This window comes from Prionailurus viverrinus, chromosome C2, assembly GCF_022837055.1.
Source record: "Prionailurus viverrinus isolate Anna chromosome C2, UM_Priviv_1.0, whole genome shotgun sequence".
In the NCBI taxonomy this organism is placed as follows: Eukaryota; Metazoa; Chordata; class Mammalia; order Carnivora; family Felidae; genus Prionailurus; species Prionailurus viverrinus.
In genome coordinates, this window is record NC_062569.1 from 2,419,548 (window position 1) to 2,444,550 (window position 25,003).

Sequence of the window (25,003 nt, forward strand, 5' to 3'; positions counted from 1 at the left end):
ATGTCAGACTTTAAGCTGTATTACAAAGCTGTAATCATCAAGACAGGATGGTACTGGCACAAGAACAGACACTCAGATCAACGGAACAGAAAAGAGAACCCAGAATTGGACCCACAAACGTATGGCCAACTCATCTTTGACAAAGCAGGAAAGAATATCCAATGGAATAAAGACAGTCTCTTCAGCAAGTGGTGCTGGGAAAACTGGACAGCGACATGCAGAAAAATGAACCTGGACCACTTTCTTACACCAGACACAAAAATAAACTCAAAATGGATGAAAGACCTAAACGTAAGACGGGAAGCCATCAAAATCCTCAAGGAGAAAGCAGGCAAAAACCTCTTTGATCTTGGCCACAGCAACTTCTTACTCAACACGTCTCCGGAGGCAAGGGAAACCAAAGCAAAAATGAACTACTGGGACCTCATCAAAATTAAAAGCTTCTGCACAGCGAAGGAAACAATCAGCAAAAATAAAAGGCAACTGATGGAATGGGAGAAGACATTTGCAAATGACATATCAGATAAAGGGTTAGTATCCAAAATCTATAAAGAACTTATCAAACTCAACACCCAAAAAACAAATAATCCAGTGAAGAAATGGGCAAAAGACGTGAATAGACACTTCTCCAGAGAAGACATCCAGATGGCCAACCGATACATGAAAAAATGCTCAACATCACTCATCATCAGGGAAATAGAAATCAAAACCACAATGAGATACCACCTCACACCTGTCAGGATGGCTAACAAACAGGCACCAACAGATGTTGGCGAGGATGTGGAGAAAGAGGATCTCTTTTGCATTGTTGGTGGAAATGCAAGCTGGTGCAGCCACTCTGGAAAACAGGATGGAGGTTCCTCAAAAAATTAAAAATAGAACTACCCTATGACCCAGCAATTGTACTACTAGGTATTTATCCAGGGGATACAGGTGTGCTGTTTCGAAGGAGCACATGCACCCCCATGTTTATAGCAGCACTATCCACAACAGCCAAAGTATGGAAAGAGCCCAGATGTCCATTGACGGATGAATGGATAAAGAAGATGTGGTATATACACACAATAGAGTATTACTCGGCAACCAAAAAGAATGAAATCTTGCCATTTGCAACTACGTGGATAGAACTGGAGGGTATTATGCTAAGTGAAATTAGTCAGTCAGAGAAAGACAAAAATCATATGACTTCATTCATACAAGGACTTTAAGAGACAAAACAAATGGACATAAGGGAAGGGGAAAAAAATAACATAAAAACAGGGATGGGGACAAAACAGAAGAGACTCTTAAATATGGAGAACAAATGGAGGGTTAATGGAAGGGTTGTGGGAGAGGGATGGGCTAAATGGGTTAAGAGGCATTAAGGAATCTACTCCTAAAATCATTGTTGCACTATATGCTAACTTGGATGTAAATTAAAAAAAAAATGTTTGAGATATTCAGCTAAAATAAATGGCATGTGAGGAAGCTGGCATAGAAACAGTATTACATATTTGTGAAAACCATGTGTGAATATAAACACTTCAAACACAGTTCCGAAACCTCAGAGCAGCACTGTCCAACAGAAATGTAATTGGAGCAGGGAATATACTTTTAAATTTTCTAATAGAGGGGCGCCTGGGTGGCTCAGTCGGTTGAGCGTCCGACTTCAGCTCAGGTCATGATCTCACACTCCATGAGTTCGAGCCCCATGTCGGGCTCTGTGCTGACAGCTCAGACCCTGGAGCCTGCTTCAGATTCTGTGTCTCCCTCTCTCTCTGACCCTCCCCCATTCATGCTCTGTCTCTCTCTGTCTCAAAAATAAATAAACATTAAAAAAAAAATTAAAAAAAAAATAGATAAATTTTCTAATAGAAACATTAAAGAAGGTAGAAGAAACAGGTGAAATTAGTTTTAACATATTTAAAATAACCCAATATACATAAAATATCATTTCAACATGTAATGTAAAAAAAGTTGCTGACACATTTTACGCAGTGTTGGCAGTGAGTTTCGAAACCCCTGGCATCACACATTAAACAGTGCGCCTTCCACGTGCTTGGTAGAGATGTGGGAGTGGCTGTGCCACCCCATACCACAACCGTAGGGTCTACGGAGTACGTGGCAAGAATTCTCTTTTCGTTAAGAAACTGAGCTTTCCATGACATGCCAGAATGCGGAACTGACCAGGTATGAATCATTGCTGGTTATATTTCCCAACATCATATATGTAGAATTGTATTACTTTTTGCAAAATTTCAAAATACCTTAACGTTTTAGTTTTTTTTTTCAGTCATCTCTACCCCCAATGTGGGGCTTGAACTCAGAACCCCAAGATGAAAGTCACATGCTCTACTGACTTAACCACCCATGTGCCCCAAAACCTTAAAATTTTAAGAGCGATTAATTTATATACAGCAAAATGCGTAACTTTAAGGGTACAATTTGATGAGTTTGGATGTATACATGTAACCACTAGCCCAATCAAGATACAGAACATTTCTATCACACCAGAAAGATCCTTCTAGTCAATTCTGCCCCACCACTGCTGCGATTTCTATCAACCTAAATTTGTTTTGTAGTTTTTGCCTGGCACAGAATGGCATAAATGGAACCATACAGCATGAACTTCACACTGCAGGAGAAGAAAAACAATGGTTTTTAAAAAAAATTTTGATGTTTATTTTTGAGAGGCAGAGAGAGAGAGAGATGCAGAGAGAGAGAGAGGCAGACACAGAATCGGAAGCAGGCTCCAGGCTCTGAGCTGTCAGCACAGAGCCCAAGGCAGAGCCTGAACCCACAAATCACAAGATCATGACTTCAGCTGAACACTTGACCAACTGAGCCACCCAAGCACCGCAGAAACACAGAATGTTTTGAGATTCATTCATATTGACTTAAGTATCAATAATTTGTTGTTGATGTTTTGAGAGGAGAGAGAGAGAGAAAGCGAGCGGGCGCGCAAGAGTGGGGGAGAGGGACAGAGGGAGAAAGAGAATCTCAAGCAGGTTCCACACTCAGCACGGAGCCTGACGCACAACTCAATCCCCCCACAGCTTTGGGATCATGACCTGAGCTGAAAACAAGAGGCAGACATGGGTGTCGGGGTGGCTCAGAAGGTTGAGCATCTGACTCTTGGTTTCGCCTCAGGTCATGATCTCCCGGGTCAGGAGATCAAGGCCCACACTGGACTCTGTGCTCCGGTAGAGAGCCTGTGTGGACCTCTCTCTTTGCCCCTCCCCTGCTCGCACACATGAGGGTTCTCTTTCTCTCTCAAAATAAATAAACTTTCCAAAAGAAACACATAAAAAAAGAGTTGGATGCTTAACCACACGAGCCACCCAGACACCCCATTAATTTGTTGTTTTTTTATAGCTGAGTAGTATAAAGTGGATTACAATGTAGTTACCCATTCTCCTACTAATGGTTATCTGCACTATCTCCGGTTTTTGTCTATCATGAGTAAAGCTGCTATTACTTATTGTGCAGACAAGCTTTTATTTCCCTTGGGTAAGTACCTAGAAGTAGAGTCACCTTTTATTTGAAAATGTTGTCACCGCATTTATTTAATTTAAGGCTGTAGAACGTGTGTATGCTTTCTTAACTGGATGAAACGGATGGCTCTGCAGAGCTCTGACAGATTCAGGAACTGAACAATATCCTAACAGCGTTCATCTGAGCTTCACAATTAAACTGCCTCGTTAATTTCTGACACATTTTCCTGATTTGGGGCAAATCTGTTTTAACTGAGAGAATATTTTTCTGAAAACTATCTTAATTCTAATACAGAATCTCACAATTCCTTCAAAATAGATCTGTCTGAAACTTGGTTAGAATGAGTATCTTTTGGAACCCATCTTCATTTATACAGAAATGAAAAAAAAGAAAGTACTCGAGAGGCTGTGAACCCATACTATAAGCAGCAGCCATTAGAACACTCATGATAATTTACTGCTTATTAGTTATGCTGAAAATAGGAAATGAGGGTTTACATTGGCGTCTTGGGTATTACAGAGCACCAGGGGTCAAACAGAACAGTCCATAAAAACTAAAGTATACACTAGTCACACACTTTTCCAATCACATAAAAGAATGCAGGTCAGAAGTGGATGAAATCTCTAAGAATTCCATGATCTTAACAGCAAACCAATGTGCTCAGTGCCCTTCCTTCCACAGACGACAGCTGGCCCCTGCCACGGAGCTGCCCTTTAACACGCCCAACTGCATTAGGAGCCTTTATGGCTTGGGAAATTACCCACAAATCTTTCACAACTCCTTCCCTGCACCATTTGTCTCCACATTACCATCACTGCTATCCTGCACAGCAGTTCTTTTTATGAATCTACCCTAAGGCTCCTTCCATCTTGTCCCACTTCCTCTCTCCCGTCTGCTCCATGAAAAAAAAAGGTTAACAGCTTCGCGCAAACCCATCTTTACCTCCCTTCATGATGACGGAATTCCCCAGGGAGGCCCTCTGCCCCTTTCCACAAAAATAGGGAAGTGACGTTCTTTTCTCTAGAAATCACCAGTCCTCCCACCAGGACACGTGGAAAGCCAAGAGCTGTGCCACGAGAGGTACAAAACTCTGAGAGGAAGTAGAACACCCCGCACGTACCGTTCTCTTTAATGCCACTTTAAGAATGCAAGATTAATTTACACAGCTCTGCAGCCGTTCGACCATCATGGAATAAAATACTTGCTAATCGCATGCATAAGACAACCCTAAGATTAATACAACACTCAAATAAATTTGTAAAAATTAAATCTAAAAACTGCTTAAATGCTCTCTTCATTAAGGATTCTCCTTAAGAACTGTGTCCAGTGATACTTACTGCAGCATTATTTGTAACATCAAAGACTGAAAACACTATCAACAGCTAAAAAGAATGATGCATGTCATATCCATAGAATGTAATTTTATGCCCCTATTATGAAGAGGGAAACAGAGGTTTGTCCCAATACAGAGCAATCTCTAACGACACACTGTCAAATGGGAAAAGCAGGGTACAGAACAAGGTGGACACTATACAATTGTTAGTGTGCAAAACAGCACAGGAATGCCCGGGTGGCTCGGTCGGTTAAGCGCTGGACTTTGGATTTTGGCTCAGATTGTGATCTCACAGGTCATGGGAGCAAGAAGCCTGCCTGGAATTCTCCCTCTCTCTCTCTCCGCCCTCCTCGACTCATGTGCATGCATGCACGTGAACACTCTCTCTCTTTCTCGAAATAAATGAAATAAAACTTAAAAAATCCCATATATCCATCTGCTGACACATGACTGAGAAATCTCACCGGAAGGACATAACAGAAACCAGTCACTGGTCATCCCTCTGGAAGATCTTGGAAACAGAGGACTGTGATGGGTCAAATTTTACTTTACACTATGTCATTTTTTTTTTCTTTTTAATACTTTACTTGCCCCGATGTGGGGGCTTGAACTCATGACCCTGCGGATCAAGAGTCCATGTTCTTCCAAATAAGCCAGCCAGGCACCCCTACACCATGTAACACTTTGTACTGAGATTTTTACCATACAAAACGACCTATTAAAACTAAATGAACCCTTAGACAAACATGAAATACAGGTGGCTCCATAGAGACATCTCTAGAAGACATTAAGCAGTAATACTGGGGGAAAACAGTGTATTTTCTGGCAAGAAAGCATTTTCCGAAATATTGTCCTGGCTGAATGTGACAATCCACCTCCTCACCAGCTCACTTTATACCAAATACAGTTTAGCTTTACATAACCTGCTTTGTTTTTACACATTTCTACTCAGGACAAAAATCTAGCACAGTGAGTTTTAGGTATACTGTTGGAATTTGACTGCTTTTTAAAAATTCAATTTTAGGGGCGCCTGGGTGGCTCAGTCAGCTAGGCGTCTGACTTCGGCTCAGGTCATGATCTCACGGTTTGTGAGTTCGAGCCCCGCGTCGGGCTCTGTGCTGACAGCTCAGAGCCTGGAGCCTGCTTCGGATTCTGTGTCTCCCTCTCTCTCTCTGACTCTCCCCCATTCATGCTCTGTCTCTCTCTGTCTCAAAAGTAAATAAACGTTAAAAAAAAAAAAATTCAATTTTAATTTATTCAATGGCAACCTTCTTCTGATATTTTGTTTTTGTTACAGTACTTTTATTTTCTTGCTATCTTATCACTACAAGAGAATTCAAGAAATTTTACTCTAAAGATGACTGAATAAAACATTTATCTTTGTCAAATTAAAAAAAAAAAAAAAAAAAAACAACCCCAAAACACTACTTTCAAAATGTACCTTAAATGACCAACTCCCCGTTTCTAACTAAATTTGAAATTTAAGATTTTCCTCTCTATAATCAGAGGATTAATTCTTCCCTCCTGATAATAAAACCCCGGCCAGAGAGGGCATTACTGCAAAGTGTGAATTTATGGTATACTTCAACAGAGTGAAATAAAGAGATAGAAACTTGTCGTTTAGGTGAACATGGTGCGTGGCACCCCGAGCTCACGGACAGCAATGCCCTACTGTGAACACGCCGATCTGACAACATATGATTGGAAAACGGCGCATCTTTATTTAAGTGGCGGGGGGGGGGAGGGAGAAGAGAGAAAATGGCACATCCGGCTGGCCAATCTTCCTCCCAAAACACTAGGTACGCAAGGAGGGGCATCACTAACATTAAGGAAATATCTTCCTTTCCTAAAGAGTTAGGAAAAAAACATATCCAGTAAGAAAATGAAAATCAGTTATTCCACCATTCAGGAATAACCACTACGAAGGTTTTGACACAGATCCTTCCCAGATTTTTTTTTTTTTTTTGCAAACAGACATATACATGTTATTTTATAAAAATGTAATTTTAAATGTTTGCACATAAAATCTCAACATTCATAGTTTTGTTTCATGCTTTATTTTGAAAGTTAAATTAACTTAATCAAACGGACTACTACGAAAAATTAGACACAGGTAGATTCCTATACCTTGTTCATTTAGATAAAACAAAATTCTACATGAAACAAAAATTTAGATTGGTGGTTGTGGCAGTGCTAGAACACATGTGTGAATTATTTTCTAACCCTGGGAGGCAAGAAGGCCTTTCTACACATTACATGAAATGGATAAAAAGTAAGAGCAGTGATAAATTTGATACTTAAAAAATGAAATTCTGGGTGCACCTGGGTGGCTCAGTCGGTTAAGCATCTGACTTCAGCTCAGGTCACGATCTCATGGTTTGTGGGTTTGAGCCCTACGTCTGGCTCTGTGCCTCCCTCTCTCTCTGCCCCTCCGCAACCTGCACTCTCTCTAACAATAAAGAAACATTAAAAAAAATTTAAAAAGGGGCACCTGGGTGGCTCAGTCGGTTGAGGGTCTGACTTTGGCTCAGGCCATTATCTCGTGGTTTGTGGGTTCGAGCCTTGAGTTGGGGCTCTGTGCTGACAGCCTGCTTCGGATTCTGTGTTTCCCTCTCTCTCCACCCTTGCCCTGCTCGTGCTCTTTCTCTTTCAAACATAAATAAACATTAAAAAAAATTTATAAAAAAAGATAATACATTCTGACTAGTAGGATTTATCACAAGATTGAAAGACTGGTTTAACATTTGACACTCCACCAATACCATTCACAATATCAACAAAATAAAGATTAAAAATAACATGCAGTAGCTGCTATGCTAACTTTTGTTTACATACTTACTTTAAGTTTTCTAATTCCTGTTTTCTCAATGGAGAGGAAGGTGGAGCTGGAATGAACTTATCTCCATCATGGCTTTTACTGCTAAAATAGAGACAGACTCTTAATTATAAAGAGCAAATAAGCAATTAAATATAAAATTTGGTTGCCCGATCCCCACTCCCATGCAATTTTTTATGCCAAAAATGCAAAAGAGCCAAAACAACCAATGAAAAAATGCTTAGTAACTTGGTAACACCAATGTGTTAAAGCTATACTGTATTTCAGCTTCTTTTCTCCAATACACAGTATTGCTTTCAAAAATATCTAATTGTTGGGGTGTCTGGGTGGCTCTTTCAGTTAGGTGTCTGACTTCAGCTCAGATCATGATCTCGTGGTTTGTGAGTTCGAGCCCCGTGTCGGGCCCTGTGCTGACAACTCAGAGCCTGGAGCCTGCTTCGGATTCTGTGTCTCCCTTGCTCTCTGACCCTCCCCTGCTCATGGTCTGTCTCTGTCTCAAAAATAAAACATTAAAAAAAATTTTTTTTAAATTTCTAATTGTAAACAATATCTCTACAAAGGAGTCCACTCTCGTATTTTCACACATTTCTCATTCTTCTGATTGCTTTTTTTTTTTTTTTGTATCAACTACAGTAAAAAATAACCTCTTGATGGAGGCAGAAAAAACCCCACAGTTTTATTTCAAGTTTTCTTTAATGAATGTATTTTTATAATAATCCAGAAAAAATGCTGGGAGGAAACACTTGAATTTAAAGGTACTATGTGTAAAAATAACTTTATATATGATGGTGTTTTATAATTACTAGAAACTCTCTTAGTTTCTAGAGATTGGTATAACATTTATACAAAAAAACCTACAAATTAACAGAAATATTCTAGAGGTTAGTGATTTACGGTATGTTAGGACAAAAGGCAAAGGATAGAAGGAGTGAGAAGTTTTAGGATTTAAGTATTTACTTCAATAAAAGTAAAAACAAAGCCCTATCTCTGAGTGCGGAAAGGATTTCTTTACAGCTGTATCTCCTGTCAATGAAAAGCTGTTTCTTTCCACTTTTCTCTCCCAAGGTTCTGTCCTCACTTGGCCTTCACTTTATTTCTCCCTTCCAGAAATACTTAACATTCATACTTTCCTTTCTTCTTATTCAAAACAGGGGATTTAGGAAATTCAGTCTGGAGATTTTAAGAATTCATCTGTAGGACAAAGGGGCTCCCGAATGAAGTCCTGAGGGGCTTCACCAAAGGGGGTCCAAGGGATTAGAATACCTGCAAGTTTCGCCGCTTTCGCTGCTCTCCGTGTTCCCACCTAATTGGTTACTATTTTTAGACCCATTTTCCTGCTTCGGATCTTGCTGTTCTTCCGGTAAGAGCAGCAAGGCGTTTCGGAGACAGATGGCTGCAAACTCCATGCTGGCTACAGGAATGGCTGAAGACTGTCCATCGCTTGAAAGAGTAAAACCGAATTAGCTAAGTAAATAACATAAAAAGTAGTAAGACTTTTCTGTTCTCGGGAATAAAACCAATAGAATTATGAATGAAAATGTGCCCTCTGACAGGGAAAAATTTGAAAACAAGCCACTCCAAGGGAATGCTAAAGCACCCAAATCCTAAATGGCGCATATCAAGTGTAGGAAGCATGAATAATACCCAGTTGTATCCCCAGGAATGGGACTAGGGATGGAAAACAACTTGGAGGTGATCTGCAGTGCCCATGTTAACCCAACAGAGGAGTTACAGATAAGGAAAATTGTAACAAGGGCCAGGACAGGTATAGTAAGAACTGGAAAGAAAGGTTACACCTGAGCCTTGTTTCATTTGATCCTCGTTTTCGAAAATGCTTTGTTTTGCCTTACAATATTTTTTTTGAGATTTTATGTTATTTTCTTTTATTTTTTAAAATTTATTAGTTTTTTTTAACGTTTATTTATTATTGAGACACAGAGAGACAGAGCATGAGCAGGGAAGGGACAGAGAGAGGGAGACACAGAATCCCAAGCAGGCTCCCGGCTCCGAGCTGTCAGCACAGAGCCCGACGCGGGGCTTGAGCCCACGAACCGTGAGATCATGACCTGAGTCAAAGTCGGACGCCCAACTGACTGAGCCACCCAGGCGTCCCTTTTTTGAGAATTTATATAACTTTCTATTGATACACCAAACTAAACTTTATTAGGGGGAAAAAAAAGTGAAAAGTAGTAATAATTTTGAAAATTTAAGTCTTTAAAAAAATAAATCTGCAGTATAGCTGAAATAAATTAACACGAAAATAATGTGTGCCAGATACTATTTTAAAACTTTGGGGTGGGGGCTCCTGGGTGGCTCAGTTATGCCTCCGACTCTCGATTTTGGCTCAGGTCGCGGTCTCAGGGTCTGTGAGTTTGAGTTCCGTGTCGGGCTCCATGCTGGTAGTGTGGAGACTGCTTGGGATTTTGTCTCTGTCTCTCTCTGTCTCTTTCTGTCTCTCTCAAAAATAAATAAACTTAAAAAAAAAACAAAAAAAACTTTGGAAAAACTTTTAAATGGTAGAGAACAATTTTATTTTTGGGGAAGGAAAAAAACAGCAAATTTTTTACAAAGCCTACTACTTTAAAAATAATAGCAACTCCGGGCGCCTGGGTGGCTCGGTCGGTTAAGCGCCCGACTTCGGCTCAGGTCACGATCTTGCGGTATGTGAGTTCGAGCCCCGCATCGGGCTCTGTGCTGACTGCTCAGAGCCTGGGGCCTGTTTCAGATTCTGTGTCTCCCTCTCTCTCTGCCCCTCCCCCGTTCATGCTCTGTCTCTGTCTCAAAAATAAATAAACGTTAAAAAAAAAAAATAATAATAGCAACTCCAAATTGGAATCTTTCTTTTTTTAAAAAAATTTTTTTAAACGTTTATTTTTGAGACAGAGAGAGACACAGCATGAACAGGGGAGGGGCAGAGAAAGAGGGAGACACAGAATCCGAAACAGGCCCCAGGCTCTGAGCGGTCAGCACAGAGCCCGACGCGGGGCCCGAACTCACGCGAGATCACGCGAGATCAAGACCTGAGCCAAAGCCGGCCGCTTAACCGACTGAGCCACCCAGGCGCCCCGGAATCTTTCTTTATATAAGATAAAGATGTTCATATTTAAAAGCTATTCAACTGAAGGTTCTGCATGTGACAGCTTTATATTGCTTTGGTTACTTATGTATTTGTATTTTTTCTCCTAATACTAAGAATCAGGTTTAGGGAAAATACCTAAATAAAAAGCAGCAATGATACACTATATAAAAATTTTAAGAAACATCAAGATGCCCTCTTCTGGACATTCTGAATAATGAAACTGAATAGACCGGGTTCTCTGAGCCATCAACATTCTCAGCACATACGTGACTAAACCGAAACCCTGTGTCAGATAATATACACTATGGACTTATATATGAGGCTCTGGTTGTTGAAGTAGAAATAAAACCTAGTTGCAAAGTGGTTCCTCCCATGAAAAATCTTAAGCATATTTTTATACATAAATAACATTGAGAAATAATATCAAATATCTACACTTTCTCTCTCTCTGCATAATACTTACTTATATACAGTATTCTGTATGGACTGTGATGCCAGAACTATTTTGCGATGATAGCCTTGACCAACAATAGACTGTACAATTCCTTTCTTACTTGGAAGGCCTTTAGTTTCTTGTTCAGCAGTCTGCAAAAACACAAGTAATTTCCAATTAATCAATGCAACTGTAAGACAGGATGTGAAAAATGATCTAGTATTTTTCGAAGTACTCCAAGGAAGTTCCTATGATCCACCAATGTGGAGTTTTGGTGATAAAGGAAATATGTTCAGTACTGAAGAAAAGGATGGTTAATTAGTACATGAAGCGGGAAGTCTGTCATATATGCTATATTTTAATATGAAGTCTGAGGTAATTCTAAGGAAAAAAGGCAATTCAAGAACGACTTAAGCATTTATTTAGAACGATCTAGTTAGAATATCCTACACCCCGGACACCATGCTGCATCAGAGTAAGGAAACAGGAGAGCCACAAAGACTCAGAAAGGGAAGCAACTCTGCTTCCTAGAACCCAGCGTGTCGTTCTTAATTGAAAGCATTAATTAAATTTTAACAACATATAAACTGGGACAAGCTACATGTTAACATTTACACGGGCACAATTCTTTCCTTCTAGAAAATCGAAATTCTAAAACCCTGTAAACATTAGACCGACAACAGTAAAAGCTACCTACACACACACAGTGTTGGGATGTCTCACGAACACAGCAGCATCACCTCACTACGAGAACTTAATGTGCCAGCGGCATTTACCTTCCCGTCATTCGAGGTCTCTGGGTTGCCTGCAGGTGGAATCCCACCCGTCATTTTATAAAGTCACGCAGCTCTCACGTGCAGGAATAAACTGGAGCCGACCCACGTGAACTCGCAGAGCTAAACTCTGCCCTGCAAACAGTCCTTCTCTAAGCACGTTTCTGTACCGTTACTCACTGCTCCTACTGGAACTTTACTATAGTTGTACTTCCAGCCATGACTTCTGATAAAACAGGGATTCACTGTATATTCATTTTAAAAAGAAAATATTACACAGTGCTTAAAAAATACAACAAAACTGCTCTGACTGGAAATTTTGTGTCGAGGGGGCAGCCAAGCAAGATCAATGAAAAATAACAAAAAGTGGATATTCTGAACCATTCTTGGAAGGCACTCCCATTCTGACTTCTTTTCCTATTCGTGGCGATAAATTTATGATTCATCCATACGTTCCTTCCTGATCCGTAAGGTCACACAAGATCACGCAAGGAAGATGCGGAGGTGCAACAGATGAAAACAAAGACCGAAGGGAACTAAAAATCCACAATAATAAACTTTCTTTCTTTTTCTTTAATTTTTGTTAATGTTTATTTATCTTTGAGAGAGAGAGAGCGCGAGCGAGCGAGCATGAGTGGGGGAGGGGCAGAGAGAGAGGGAGACGCAGAATCCGAAGCAGGCTCCAGGCTCTGAGCTGTCAGCACAGAGCCTGACGTGGGGCTTGAACCCACGAACTGCGAGATCATGACCTGAGCTGAAGTCGGATGCTCAACCAACAGAGCCACCCAGGCACCCCTTAACAGCCTTCTCTTAAATTGGTTCCATACTCTCCCTATAGTAAAGTCTGTGTTTTTTTTTAAATTAGCGCATCTTCTCTCATATATTACACCCATCCAAGTAAGCGTAAGCCCTACTTCTGCCAAAAGCAGTCTGAAGCAATGTCCGTCAGATAAACAGGACATAAATGATCTCCTCAGTATCACCAATTTAACAATTAAGTTGGCTCTTTTTAAAAAAGATATTTTTTCTTAACTTTTATTTTAGAGAGAGAGAGAGGGCCATTGGGGGGAGAGAGAATCTTAAGCAGGCTCCACTTAAGATCCCATGATCCTGAGATTGTGACCTGAGCCCAAATCAAGGGTTGGACACTCAACTCACTGAGCCACCCAGGTGCCCCAAGTTGTTCTTTTTATTAAAAGATGAATTTATTTCTGAAGGTACAAACTGCTTTCTTCAGCATTCCTTCTATCCCAACTCAATACATTTTATGGAATTTTATTTAGAGTTTATAATTTCTGCTTTTGGGATTTTACTCTCTGGTTTTATTGGAGAGTGTTTGGGGGTTGTCTTAACTGTCTTTTAGGGCACTTCAGCATCCTTTTAGAAGGAAGAGAGAGCACACAGACAGATAATTATTTTTGGCATATTTCCTATTTGTAGCACAAACTGAATACTCTGACATCCACCAAATTATGGCAATTAAGTCATCTCCACCATTTTTTTAAAATTAGAGATTTAGAACTTTGCAGAATGGGGTGTGACTTCATAATAAAATCCACAGAATGAAGACAGTCCGAAAAGTACTACTTCTAAAAATAACACCTTTATTGTTTTAATTTATTCTTTTTAATGTTTATTTTTTAGAGAGAGAGAGAGTGGGGCAGAGGCAGAGAGCGAGGGAGACACAGAATCCAAAGTAGACTCCTGGTTCTGAGCTGTCAGCACAGAGCCCGACAGCGGCTCACCAACTGTGAGATCATGGCCCAAGCCCAAGTCAGAAGCTCAACCGACTGAGCCACGCAGGTGCCCCTAAAAATAAGTAATTGTAAAAGAAAATATTAAGCCTTACTGTATTTCTCTACTCCCTGGTTGATGTAATTCCCTGGTTTTCAATAACTGTGCAAATGAGAGGCCTCCAATACTTAAATTCATGAATGGATTAAAGAGAATAAACCATTCCTAGAGATTTTTGTTTTCAGAAGTACACATTCTGCCTAGAATTATTTGTCAATTAATTTAAGAATTACCAAATAAGAGCGGCGCCTGAGTGGCTCAGTGAGTTGAGTGTCCGACTTCGGCTCAGGTCCTGGTCTCACTGTTCGTGAGTTCAAGTCCCACGTCAGGCCCTGTGCTGTCAGTGCAGAGCCCGCTTCAGAGCCTCTGTCTCCCTCTCTCTCTGCCCCTACCTTGCTAGCTCTCTCTCTCTCTCTCTCTCTCTCTCTCTCTCTCTCACAACGAAACAAATAAAAACATTTTAAAAATTAAAAAAAAAAAAAAAAAAGAATGCTCCAATAAGAAAGTTGTCTTTCAAAAGGCAAATTACAATCCAATAAATCCTTAAAGCCCTTCGAGGACGGCACGCTTCTCTTTCCCCAGGGGGATACATCATCAGCCACTTAAATACCACGTGTGACAACCGCCAGGCAAACATCCCTCCCCACTCGGGCTTCGGCAGCGGTTCCTCAGGAAGGGGCGAGGGCAGCCGATGCATCTCGGGTCGCCGATGGCAGGCACACCTCAGGTGCCAGGCCACCCAGTCTCCACACAGCCAAGGAGCACGGCAAGGGCCGGGGGGGGGGGGGGGGGGGGGGGGGGGGGGGGACGGGTCTTACAGGCGTCTGGCGATTCTCATCCAAGCGGTCTTGCCCCCACCCCCTGCTGACCGCTCCCCACTCCAGATTCCCAAGGCTTCCAGCAACCACCACGTGCAGAGAATCTAGGCAAGGACACCCACGTAAAGCGGCCTCTTTCGCACAGTCACGGGGGACCCTCCTGTGGGAGAGGCAGTCCGACAGTCCGTTTACCGGATCAAAAGGAAAGCGGCGTCGCACTCACGGGGTTACCGCCAGCCCTTTTCTACCCACCTGTGCAGGTGCCATTCTCACGCCCTCAGACGACACGGCCCCCGCCCCCAGCAGCCAGCGGACCACCGTCCCACCAGATACGACCCTCTCAACGACTCCACCTCTTTAATATGACAGCCGATAGAGGCTGCGATGCTTCAAGAAGCAGAAGGTCAACAAACGACTCTCGGAAACGAAATCTTTTGTCCAACTGTTAAAGGACGGACTACGTACGTTCCCCGAGACTTAGAAAGGGAACGAGGTCTCGGATGTCTCCCGGCGTTTGCTGCTTTCTATGCAACGAGTTGGGGGACGGTTCAAAACGATGCCCAAGGGGCACTCACCCCCTTGTTGGCAGCAATGCAGCATTCGGCCAGCCGTAGCCAGAGGCGGGGATTTGCGTGATAAACCTGAACAGCTTCAATCAGACACTCAAAGGCGGCAAGAGGTCTTCCAATGTGAAGAAGCTGAATTCCACAGTTATACAGCAACTCGTACCTCTTGTTGGTTAGTAATGTACACATGGGTCTTCCTGAAAACTTTTTGCCTAGTGATACAAATTAGGTTAAGAAAAAACTCATCAGGTGAAAAAAAGCAGTCACACTCAAAACATTTATCCCACGAAGTACTTGAATGCTACCTCGTGTAATATCAGTGACCCCACTGTGAAGCTGTAACAGCTCTCTCCCAGTGGTGATCGTCCCCCTCAACCCCACAAATATTCTCCAGAGTCATTTCAGTTGCCTGTGCTGGTGCAGCCAGACAGCAATCTTCCAGAAAGGCAAAGAAAAGAGACAGGACCCACGGACTCCTCTGTACCTTTTCCACCTTTTTAGAAGATTGCAGTTTTTTATTTTATTTTTCAGAGAGACAAAGTGTGAAAAGTGTGAGTGGGGTAGGGGCAGGTGCAGAGTGAGAGAAAGAAAGAAAAGAAAGAAAAGAAAGAAAAGAAAAGAAAAGAAAAGAAAAAGAAAAGAAAAGAAAAGAAAAAGAAAAGAAAAAGAAAGAGAAGAAAAGAAAAGAGAAGAAATGAAAAGAAAAGAAAAGAAAAGAAAGAAAGAAAGAAAGAAAGAAAGGAAGAAAGAAAGGAAAGAAAGAAGGAAAGAAAAGGAAAGAGGGAGAAAATCCCAAGCTGGCTCCATACTGTCAGCACGGAGCCCAATTCAGGGCTCAAACCATGAACCGAGATCATGACGTGAGCCGAAGTCGGACGCTTAACCGACTTAACCAGTCACTCAGGCCTGATTCCACTTTTTTCGTTTTTTTTAAACTTTCAGTTTGGTTAACCATTTTATTGTCATGTGCTTTCTTACCCAGAAACATGCAGCTAATGTTAGGGGGATTTAGCAACTTTTCTATGAACATAAAAATTAATACACTATACCTACAAAGACTATGCTTCGCTAACTTTTTCAAAGTTTCAGTCTATAATAAATAAAGACTACTTACAATTTTGGATACATTTTTCATCAATTAGTTTTATATTTCAATAAGGTAAATAACTGCTTGGTTTTAAGCATTCCAGGTGAAGGATTCGTATGGTATGGATATTAAATAAAAGACTTCAGGAATTTGCTCAAAAAGATTGTTAGATACTACCAATAACCGCACATGTGAAACCTTGGAAATAACCTATAATAAAACTAGGTTAGGAGGGCCTGGCTGCCTCAGTTGGTAAAGCACGGGACTCTCTATCTCTGGGTCACAAGTTCAAGCACCACACGGAATGCAGAGCTTACTTAAAACAAAAACCAAAACAAAAAAACCCAGCTTAGCAGTTGAGAACTCTCACAATCTATTTTGCTTTATCACGTTATCATACGTGATTACTCATCTCTGTATCCATGAAAAAGTGAACGTAATTTAGGTTTCCTTGATAATTACTCCTACCATCTTGTTATTTGAAGTAGCAATATCTACTAATAATCCCCAGAGTCAAACCTGTTGGGAAGGGTCAATGTTAATTTTAGGTAGGCACATGAGGCATACATTTGGACCACTTGATCTCTCATCTACCTATTTATTTTTATTTTTTCTTTAAAAAAATTATCACTTTTTAAATTCCAGTGTACATCAGGTACGGTGTTATATTAGTTTCAGGTATAAATAGAGTGATTTGACAATTGTATACGTGCCTCAGTGCTCAGCATGCCCTCCTCAGGCGGTCAAATACGAACTGTCTTCCAGCAATGAGCTCACCTGGATCAGTGCTGCCTGCACTGAGCTGTGCACAAACATTGTCGTTCTCCTGGAGGGCCTTTTTAAAGTAGAAAATTCCCAAATTGTGCTTGCTCATGGCAAAATGGATACAACCAAGATTATTCCAGAACATGCATCTCAAGCATTCACCTGAGAACACAGATAAATTTGTCCACAAGTTTTACTGTTGATACATGCCACACAAGCGTCAGCCACGCAATCACATCCGCTAGGCCCTACAGAAAAGTTCACGAGGCATTTGAAATTTAAGAAACATCTGAAAATTTTGTAAGCTCCTTTCCTTTCAAAATCTTTTCTTACAGGTGATAAACCAGCTGTGCACATCAATTTTGTTAGCCTGTTTAGTCTTCGTTTCCGATTCAACTTTTAATAATTATAGGCAAATGATACAATAACGCAAAGGACAAAAAATATGTATTAGTAACATCATGTGCATTACATCCACACAACAAAATACTATGTAGAAACTGGAAAGAACAAAGTATATGTGGAAACATTTAAAACAGAAATGTATTCGATGAATAGCAAGAATACATGAAACAGAACACATAAAATCCTGCTTTTGCTTGTTAAACTTTAAGTCTCTGCTGTTCATTTATTTTTTAAATTTATTTTGAGAAAGTGCATGCGTGTCTGTGCACATGCACGCACAAGCAGGGAAGAGGTGTAGAGGGAGAGAATCCAAAGCAGGCTCCGAGCTCTGCTCGATCCCACGATTGAGAGACGGTGACCTGAACTGAAGCCCAGAGTGGGATGTCCAACCCAGCCACCCAGGGGCCCCTCCGCTGTTTTTAGTTCCTATGTCTTTACACATCACTATGGCTCGGCCGGTTAAGCTTCCAACTCTTGATCTGAGCTCAGGTCATGATCCCAGGTTGTGGGATCAAGCCCCACGCTGGGTTTGTGCTGAGAGTGTGAGCCTGCTTGGGATTCTCTCTCGCTCTCCCTCTTCTGCTGGCACCTGCACGTCCACACCCACGCACTCTGCCAAAATAAACATTTAAAAAAAGGTATCACTATGGCTGAGCGTCTTTCTCCTCATGCTTGTTAGGCATTTGTGTCCTGTATTCTGCTTCTTTATGTTCTTTCCACTTTTTCACTTGGTTACAGACATTGTTCCTACTGGTTACCTGTTAGTATGCTACAGAAAACTTGGGTCACGTCTGTTTCAAATATTACCCATAATGTCATTGGGTCATCTGTCTTGTGACCTGGTTCAGTGTGTGTGTGTGTGTGTGTGTGTGTGTGTGTGTGTGTGTGTGGGTATGTTTTTTTTTTTTTTAAATTTTTTTAACGTTTATTCATTTTTGAGACAGAGAGAGACAGAGCATGAACGGGGGAGGGTCAGAGAGAGGGAGACACAGAATCGGAAGCAGGCTCCAGGCTCTGAGCCGTCAGCACAGAGCTGACGCGGGGCTCGAACTCAAGGACTGCGAGATCATGACCTGAGCCGAAGTTGGCCGCTTAACCAACTGAGCCACCCAGGCGTCCCGTGTGTGTTATGTTTTTAATGTTTCATGTTTTTACGTGGTTAAATTTAGTCATCTTTTTAAAATTTTTACTTATCTTTAAAGACAGAGTGTGTGAGTGGGAGAAGGGCAGAGGGAGAGAGAAAATCTTTTTTTTTTTTTTTAATATATTTTTTTTTAATGTTTATTTTCTTTTGAGAGAGAGTGAGAGACAGAGGCACGAGCAGGGGAGGGATGGAGAGAGAGGGAGACAGAATCCGAAGCAGGCTCCAGGCTCTGAGCTGTCAGCACAGAGCCTGACGTGGGGCTCGAACGCAGATGGTGAGATCATGGCTTGAGCCAAAGTCGGCCGCTCAACAGACTGAGCCCCCCAGGCGCCCCGAGAAAGAGAGAACCTGAAGCAGGCTCCAAGCCCAGTACGGAGCTCACCTTGGGGCTCCATCTCACCACAAGATCATGACCTGAGATGAAATCAAGAGTCAGATGTTTAAGTGACTGAGCCACCCAGGCGCCTCTAGTCACCTTTTCTAAACTCTATGCTTCTTGGTTTGATCAAGTCTTCCCTACCACAAAATTAAAATACTCAAGTTATTGTTGTTTTAGCTGCTTTTATAATTTTTACATTTTAATCCTTCATTTCTCTGGGGTTTGTTTTGGTGTAATGAAAGCAATCCAAGCTTCAGGATTCCTCTTCTAAATTGCTTCCCAAATGCTCCAAAACAACTCATTGACAGTCCATCTTTTCCTCAATGATATAAATGCCAGACTAGACACAGAAAATTAATAATCAGGATATTCAATACTTAATACTAAAATCTAAAGGTTTTCTTCTGACATTTTAAAATTAAGCAAGGATATTTTAAAAAGACAAAAACTAGGTTTAGGAAAAAAGACAGTAGGAAATACACTAAAATGTTTAAAGGAGAGTGCCTCTGATAGTAGCACTGTGAACACTTTAAGAAACATTCTATTCCCAAATCTCTCATGAGCATATTTTGTCAGCAGCAAAACCTAAATTTCACATGTGAGAAGAAAATGAACAATTTTGAAATTAATAACTATGAAAAATATCAATACTCAGCAAACAAAAAGAATGAAATCTTGCCACTTGCAACTACGTGGATGGAACCGAAGGGTATTACGCTAAGTGAAATTAGTCAGAGAAAGACAAATATCCTATGACTTCACTCGTATGAAGACTTTTAAGAGACAAAACAGATGAACATAAGGAAAGGGAAACAAAAATAATGTAAAACCAGGGAGGGGGACAAAACAGAAGAGACTCTTAAATATACAGAACAAACAGAGGGTTACTGGAGGGGGGGTGGGGTAAATGGGTCAGGGGCACTAAGGAATCTACTCCTGAAATCATTGTTGGCACTATATGTTAACTAACTTGGATGTAAATTAAAAAGAGAAAAGAAAAATACCAAAAAATAAAACTGCTGTATAAAAACCTTTCCTATTACATAATCTTAACCATTCACCAGTCAACCACATGCCCTGCTCCGCACTCCACTGCAGAGCCTGACAATATCAATTCTGAAATCTACATCAAGGCAATCCTAAGCAAAATTTTCTCAAGCATATTGAATTTTTAGTCTGAAAGATCATTTCAGTGTTTGGGTGTTATGGGCTTCTGAGGGGAAATTTTGGCAATAAAAACAGCAAAAATGAAAATTTAGCAGAATTAAAAATGGGTACTCAGGGGCGGCTGGGTGGCTCAGTCAGTTAAGCGTCCAACTCTCAACTTTGGCTCAGGTCACGATCTCACGCTTCTCAAGTTTGAGCCCCATGTTGGGCTCTGTGCTGGCAGCACGGAGCCTGCTTGGAATTTCTCTGTCCCTTTCTCTCTGCCCCTCCCAGACTTGCTCTCTCTCTCAAAAAATAAACCAACACAAAAGTTTAAAAAAAAAAAAAGGCGTACTCAGAATAAACGGAATATCCAAGAACATCATAATGGAGCAAACCGCTTTTCTTCGTCTTTTGCCGCCCCACCAAACAGAAGAGCTAAAAGGGCAACAGGGGTCGAGTATGTTCGCATATGCCGTCTGTGCTCAAATCTGAACAGAATCTAAAACAAAATGTATCATAAAACTCACTCATCCTTTGCATTGAAAAAAAAAATTTTTCATGTTTATTCATTTTTTTCACAGAGAGGGAGACAGAGCATGAGCAGGGGAAGGGCAGAGAGAGAGGGAGACATAGAATATAAAGCAGGATCCAGGACCCAAGCCGTCAGCACAAAGTCTGACGTGGGGCTTGAACTCACGAACCATGAGATTAGGATCTTGAGCCAAAGCTGGGCACTTAACCGACTGAGCCATCCAGGCGCCTCTTCTTTGCATTTTTATTTTTATTTTTAGAAAGAGGTGGGGGGGGGGGGTAGCGAGATGGACGCTCGAGGCACCTGGGTGGCTCGGTCGGTTGAATGTCCAACTCTTGATTTCCGCTCAGGTCATGATTCCAGGGGTTGTGGGATCGAGCCCCGCGTCGGCTCCAGGCGGAGTGTGGAGCCTACTTAAGACTGTCTCTTTCTCTATCCCTCCCCTACTCACACTCATGGTCTAAGATAAAAAATAGTAATAAAATAAAAATAAAAAATTATAAAAAATCACACTGAAGAGAAGTACAGGAGACAACAAAAGACAGAGAGCCAGAAATAAAATAGCATACTAGAATTTCATAATTTTCTTTTACCTGTTTTCATGAATCCTGGATGCTCAGCAATGTTTGAACTATTTAACAGCTTCACAGCTTTTCGATAATTGCCTCTTAAGTACTCAAAATTGCTTTTAAGAAACAGAGAGGGGGCAGACTGTAAAGAAAATATAAACTGTTTATACTCTGTCTTCACATGTGTAATGTGAGGTCACAATTGTACCACTATACTGGTATGTATTCAAGAGCGTAATTTAAGTCATGCTCACAAAAAACTATAGCTCCAAAATTTTCCATTGCTCTCACAACCCCAAAAAAGAAACCTATCAGAAAGCACCTCATAAACTCAATTCACAGTTGCCTTAAAAAATCCATACACCATATATGTATATCTATTACACCACTAACTGGAAGCCAACTTAACAGCACTAACTAGGCCTTTCGTTTCAATGACTATTACAGAGACCGACGGTCTCCCTTATTTTTTAGGATACAAATCATCAAATGCTTTTCCAAAGAGGGATCTAAAAAAGTGTCATTCTGTGGATGGAGGAACCGCCTATTTTCGAGAGTGAGTCTTGCCGTGGCAAAGATCACATTTTGGGAGGCACGCGGAGCCTCACTTCTCTGGAAGCCCCTGGGGTGGCAGGCGCACAAGCATGCCCACATCTGCAGAGCGCACATGCAGCCAGGAGGACCTCAGGCATCCTGGCCTCCTCCCACCTCACTCTAGCTTAGCTGCAGGCTTTCCAAGTCCTTGCTCACACTCTGCTGCCTCCTGGTCGCCGAGGAAACAAGGGCTTCCAGGCTCGTTCCAGGCAGCAGTGCCCCCTCCTGATTTAGGTATTACTGCTAGTCTGCAGTGTCACTGCTTCTCTTCTCGTTTCTCTCTCCCCTAGGACTATGGCATCCACTAAGGCAGAAATCATGCCTTTTACCTCAAAACAGGTTTGGTAACGGTTGGCCCGGTGGCCGGCTAGTTAGGCCTTCCCCCCTCGGCCTCCAGGCTACACCTCAGACCTGGGCTACCATTTGTTCTCCTCAAAAATCACCTGAGCAGTGACCCGGTGACTAATCTGGGTCCTGCCTGGGATTTCTAGGGTCAATTTACCTTAAGTATTCCTACTACAAACCGTATCTCCTTATGACTTCATACTTAAAATTAACACCATTCCTGAAAGCATCGAGAATGTGTACAATTCTGTTTTTTCCCTCCATAGTCCTAAAAATCATGTATCAGTGGAGTGGACGGAAGGAGCACTGTGTCTCAAGTACTCTGGCATTAGTCAAAGTGAAGGTCAGGCCAAAGACCGTTTGGAAGGGGCAGGTTTGGGCTACAACCGAACCGTTCATCTTTAGTAAGTGGTTTGAGTGTAAACTAAAAAAATCCTGAGGTATCTAATAGTAAATGTTTGCGTGAATTATGATAAACAACTCCCAGAATGCTAGACAGCTATTTAAAATGGTGGTTCTGAGGGCTGCATACGAAGGGAAAATGCAAGCTGCAATTTTACATGAGAAAAGCACCGTATTAAATTAGAGACAAGGTATGATCACTACTGCACAACTCCATGTCAAGGTTCTTATCTACTGGTAGATATACACTTATTAAGACTAAAATAAATTACTTAAAACTGGCAAATTGAAAAAAAGAAAAAAGAAAGAAAAGTCAAGAAGAAACTTACATTTCCAGCTGTGTTCATGACCGACTTGATTTCCCTTTTGCATGCTTTCAGGGACTTCATTTGGATATAAGCTCTTACTTTATACTATTAAAAGAAAACGCTAGTATGTAAGAACAATGGTAGATTTACACAGGGTGACGTAGCTTTACTTTCTACTTAAGGAAATTCAACCCAACCTGCTTACAACATAGTTACGCCAGTTACTTGCAAAAGCAAATTTTAAATGATCTTAAAGAATCTATTTTCACTGTACTCTCAGAAGACATTCTAAAAAACAAAAAAACATGGTAATGGTAGAATAAAACTTATACCCAAATTCCAAGCAAAACTCCTAACAATTCTTTTATTTTTTAAAAGTTACTTTATTTTGGGGGCACCTGGGTGGCTTAGTCGGTTGGGCGTCCGACTTCGGCTCAGGTCATGATCTCACAGTTTGCGAGTTCAAACCCTGCATCAGGCTCTGTGCGGACAGCTCGGAGCCTGGGGCCTGCTTTGGATTCTGTGTCTCCCCCTCTCTGTGCCCCTCCCCTGCTCCTGCTCTGTCTCTCTCAAAAAATAAACATTAAAAATCAGTGTTGTATTACTTTCAGGTGCACAGCACAGTGATACAGCACTCCTGTAATTCCTACCAGTTCTTACGTGCCCACAGCTAATTAAGAATGAACTTTAATAGTCTACAAACTGATTTTACCATGCAATGCACCCAGGCCATTTCTCTCAATCTTTTATCAAGGAATTAAAAGAAACGATACTGCACGATCATCTTAGGCAAATGTATTTAGAAGGATGAACATGCTTTTAAATTATAATACTCCAAAGCCAAAAAAACATACAGGCCTCGAAACATTTACTGCTTTCAATGATCTTCCACATTCTTCATCATTCCTAACTATTAGTAACTACACATGATATATGCCCTCTCTCAGAATTTACCCTACCTGATGTATCTTTGATTTTGCAGCTTCTATTAGGGCTCCACTTTCAGCTTTGTGATTAGATCCGTCTTTGTTGGTGTTGTTACCAGTCTGTAGGGTGGTGAAACAGAGTTAACGGAAATTAAATTTTTTTTTGCCATAATTTGAATCAGTGATTTCCAAGCATGCTAGTCTGAATCACTTAGAGAGCATTTCCAAACTTCAGAATCCAGACATTCAGGTGTAATAGTCTGGAGTAATAGGCAACTTTTTTTTTTTTTTTTTTTCTTAAGGAAACTCTACTTTTGAGAAGCTTGCACTGAGCATAATGATAGCCAGGTTTAAAAAGCACAGATATTACTCAAGCAAAACTTGAGGTTATCCTTCTGGAACCCAGAACAGACCATGTCGTTCCCTTCTTAAAAATTTTCTCTGGTATAAACACTGGCAACATCATACCCTAGATTCCTAGCAGTGTTCAAAAGCCTTCACAATGAGACCCATTATTTGAGTTGCCAATCTCGTCTCCTGATCTCCACTGACTTTTCAGGTATACTATGCATTTGAGGTTGCCGGAAATTCCTCCCAATATCCACTCTCACCTCTGTGCTGTTTTCTCTGCCACGACGGTTACCCTGCTCCAGCCTGCTGCTTCTGTCTACTCAAACCAAATCCTTCAAGGCCTAAATCAAACATCCAAACTTCCTTCCCCACCTTCCCCCCAGCCCCTGGACAGATGCTCCCCAGCTTTCTCCTCCCACACACTGGAGTTCCTGGAAAAGCGAAAACGTTTTCATTTTTGTCACTTTAATAGCTAGTAGAGGACACAAGCATCTGTTGAACAGAACTGCATTTTCTCAACTCTTATCAGTACTGAATATAAAAATAGAGTATTTTACCACACAGTGTTTAGGAATAATGCTAAGATGATTTAACCAAATTCTTTTTTTTTCAGTATTTTTTTAACGTTTATTTATTTATTTTTTTTTAATTTTTTTTTTCAAAGTTTATTTATTTTTGAGAGAGAGAGCGCGCATGCGAGCGGGGCAGAGGCAGAGAGAGAGAGGGAGACGGAATCCAAAGCGGGCTCCAGGCTCCAACCTGTCAACACAGAGCCCGACGCAGGGCTCAAACCTACAAACCGTGAGATCATGACCCAAGCCAAAGTCGGACGCTTAACCAACTCAGCCACCCAGGCGCCCCTGAAGTATTCCTACCAAGTCCCTTATCAGAATATGTCACAAATGTGCATTCTTTCTAAAGAACTTTCATGATGAAATATT

General features: G+C 41.2%; 1 protein-coding gene across 5 annotated transcripts in view; it reads right to left on the reverse strand.

Annotated features, from left to right (window-relative positions):
* The window catches only part of CNOT10 (CCR4-NOT transcription complex subunit 10), a 70,722-nt gene that overhangs the window by 17,834 nt on the left and 27,885 nt on the right, over window positions 1-25,003 (reverse strand). For 3 of the 5 annotated variants that reach the window (XM_047875367.1, XM_047875365.1, XM_047875361.1), the window contains exons 6-13: window positions 23,745-23,831; window positions 22,807-22,890; window positions 21,161-21,278; window positions 16,971-17,120; window positions 15,116-15,318; window positions 11,186-11,307; window positions 8,907-9,083; window positions 7,647-7,727 (exon numbers count right to left, since the gene is read on the reverse strand). In XM_047875367.1, the coding sequence (XP_047731323.1) occupies window positions 7,647-7,727; window positions 8,907-9,083; window positions 11,186-11,307; window positions 15,116-15,318; window positions 16,971-17,120; window positions 21,161-21,278; window positions 22,807-22,890; window positions 23,745-23,831 (1,022 nt within the window). The remainder of the gene's footprint in view (window positions 1-7,646; window positions 7,728-8,906; window positions 9,084-11,185; window positions 11,308-15,115; window positions 15,319-16,970; window positions 17,121-21,160; window positions 21,279-22,806; window positions 22,891-23,744; window positions 23,832-25,003) is intronic. The other 2 variants (XM_047875366.1, XM_047875364.1) reach the window with 1 other exon arrangement.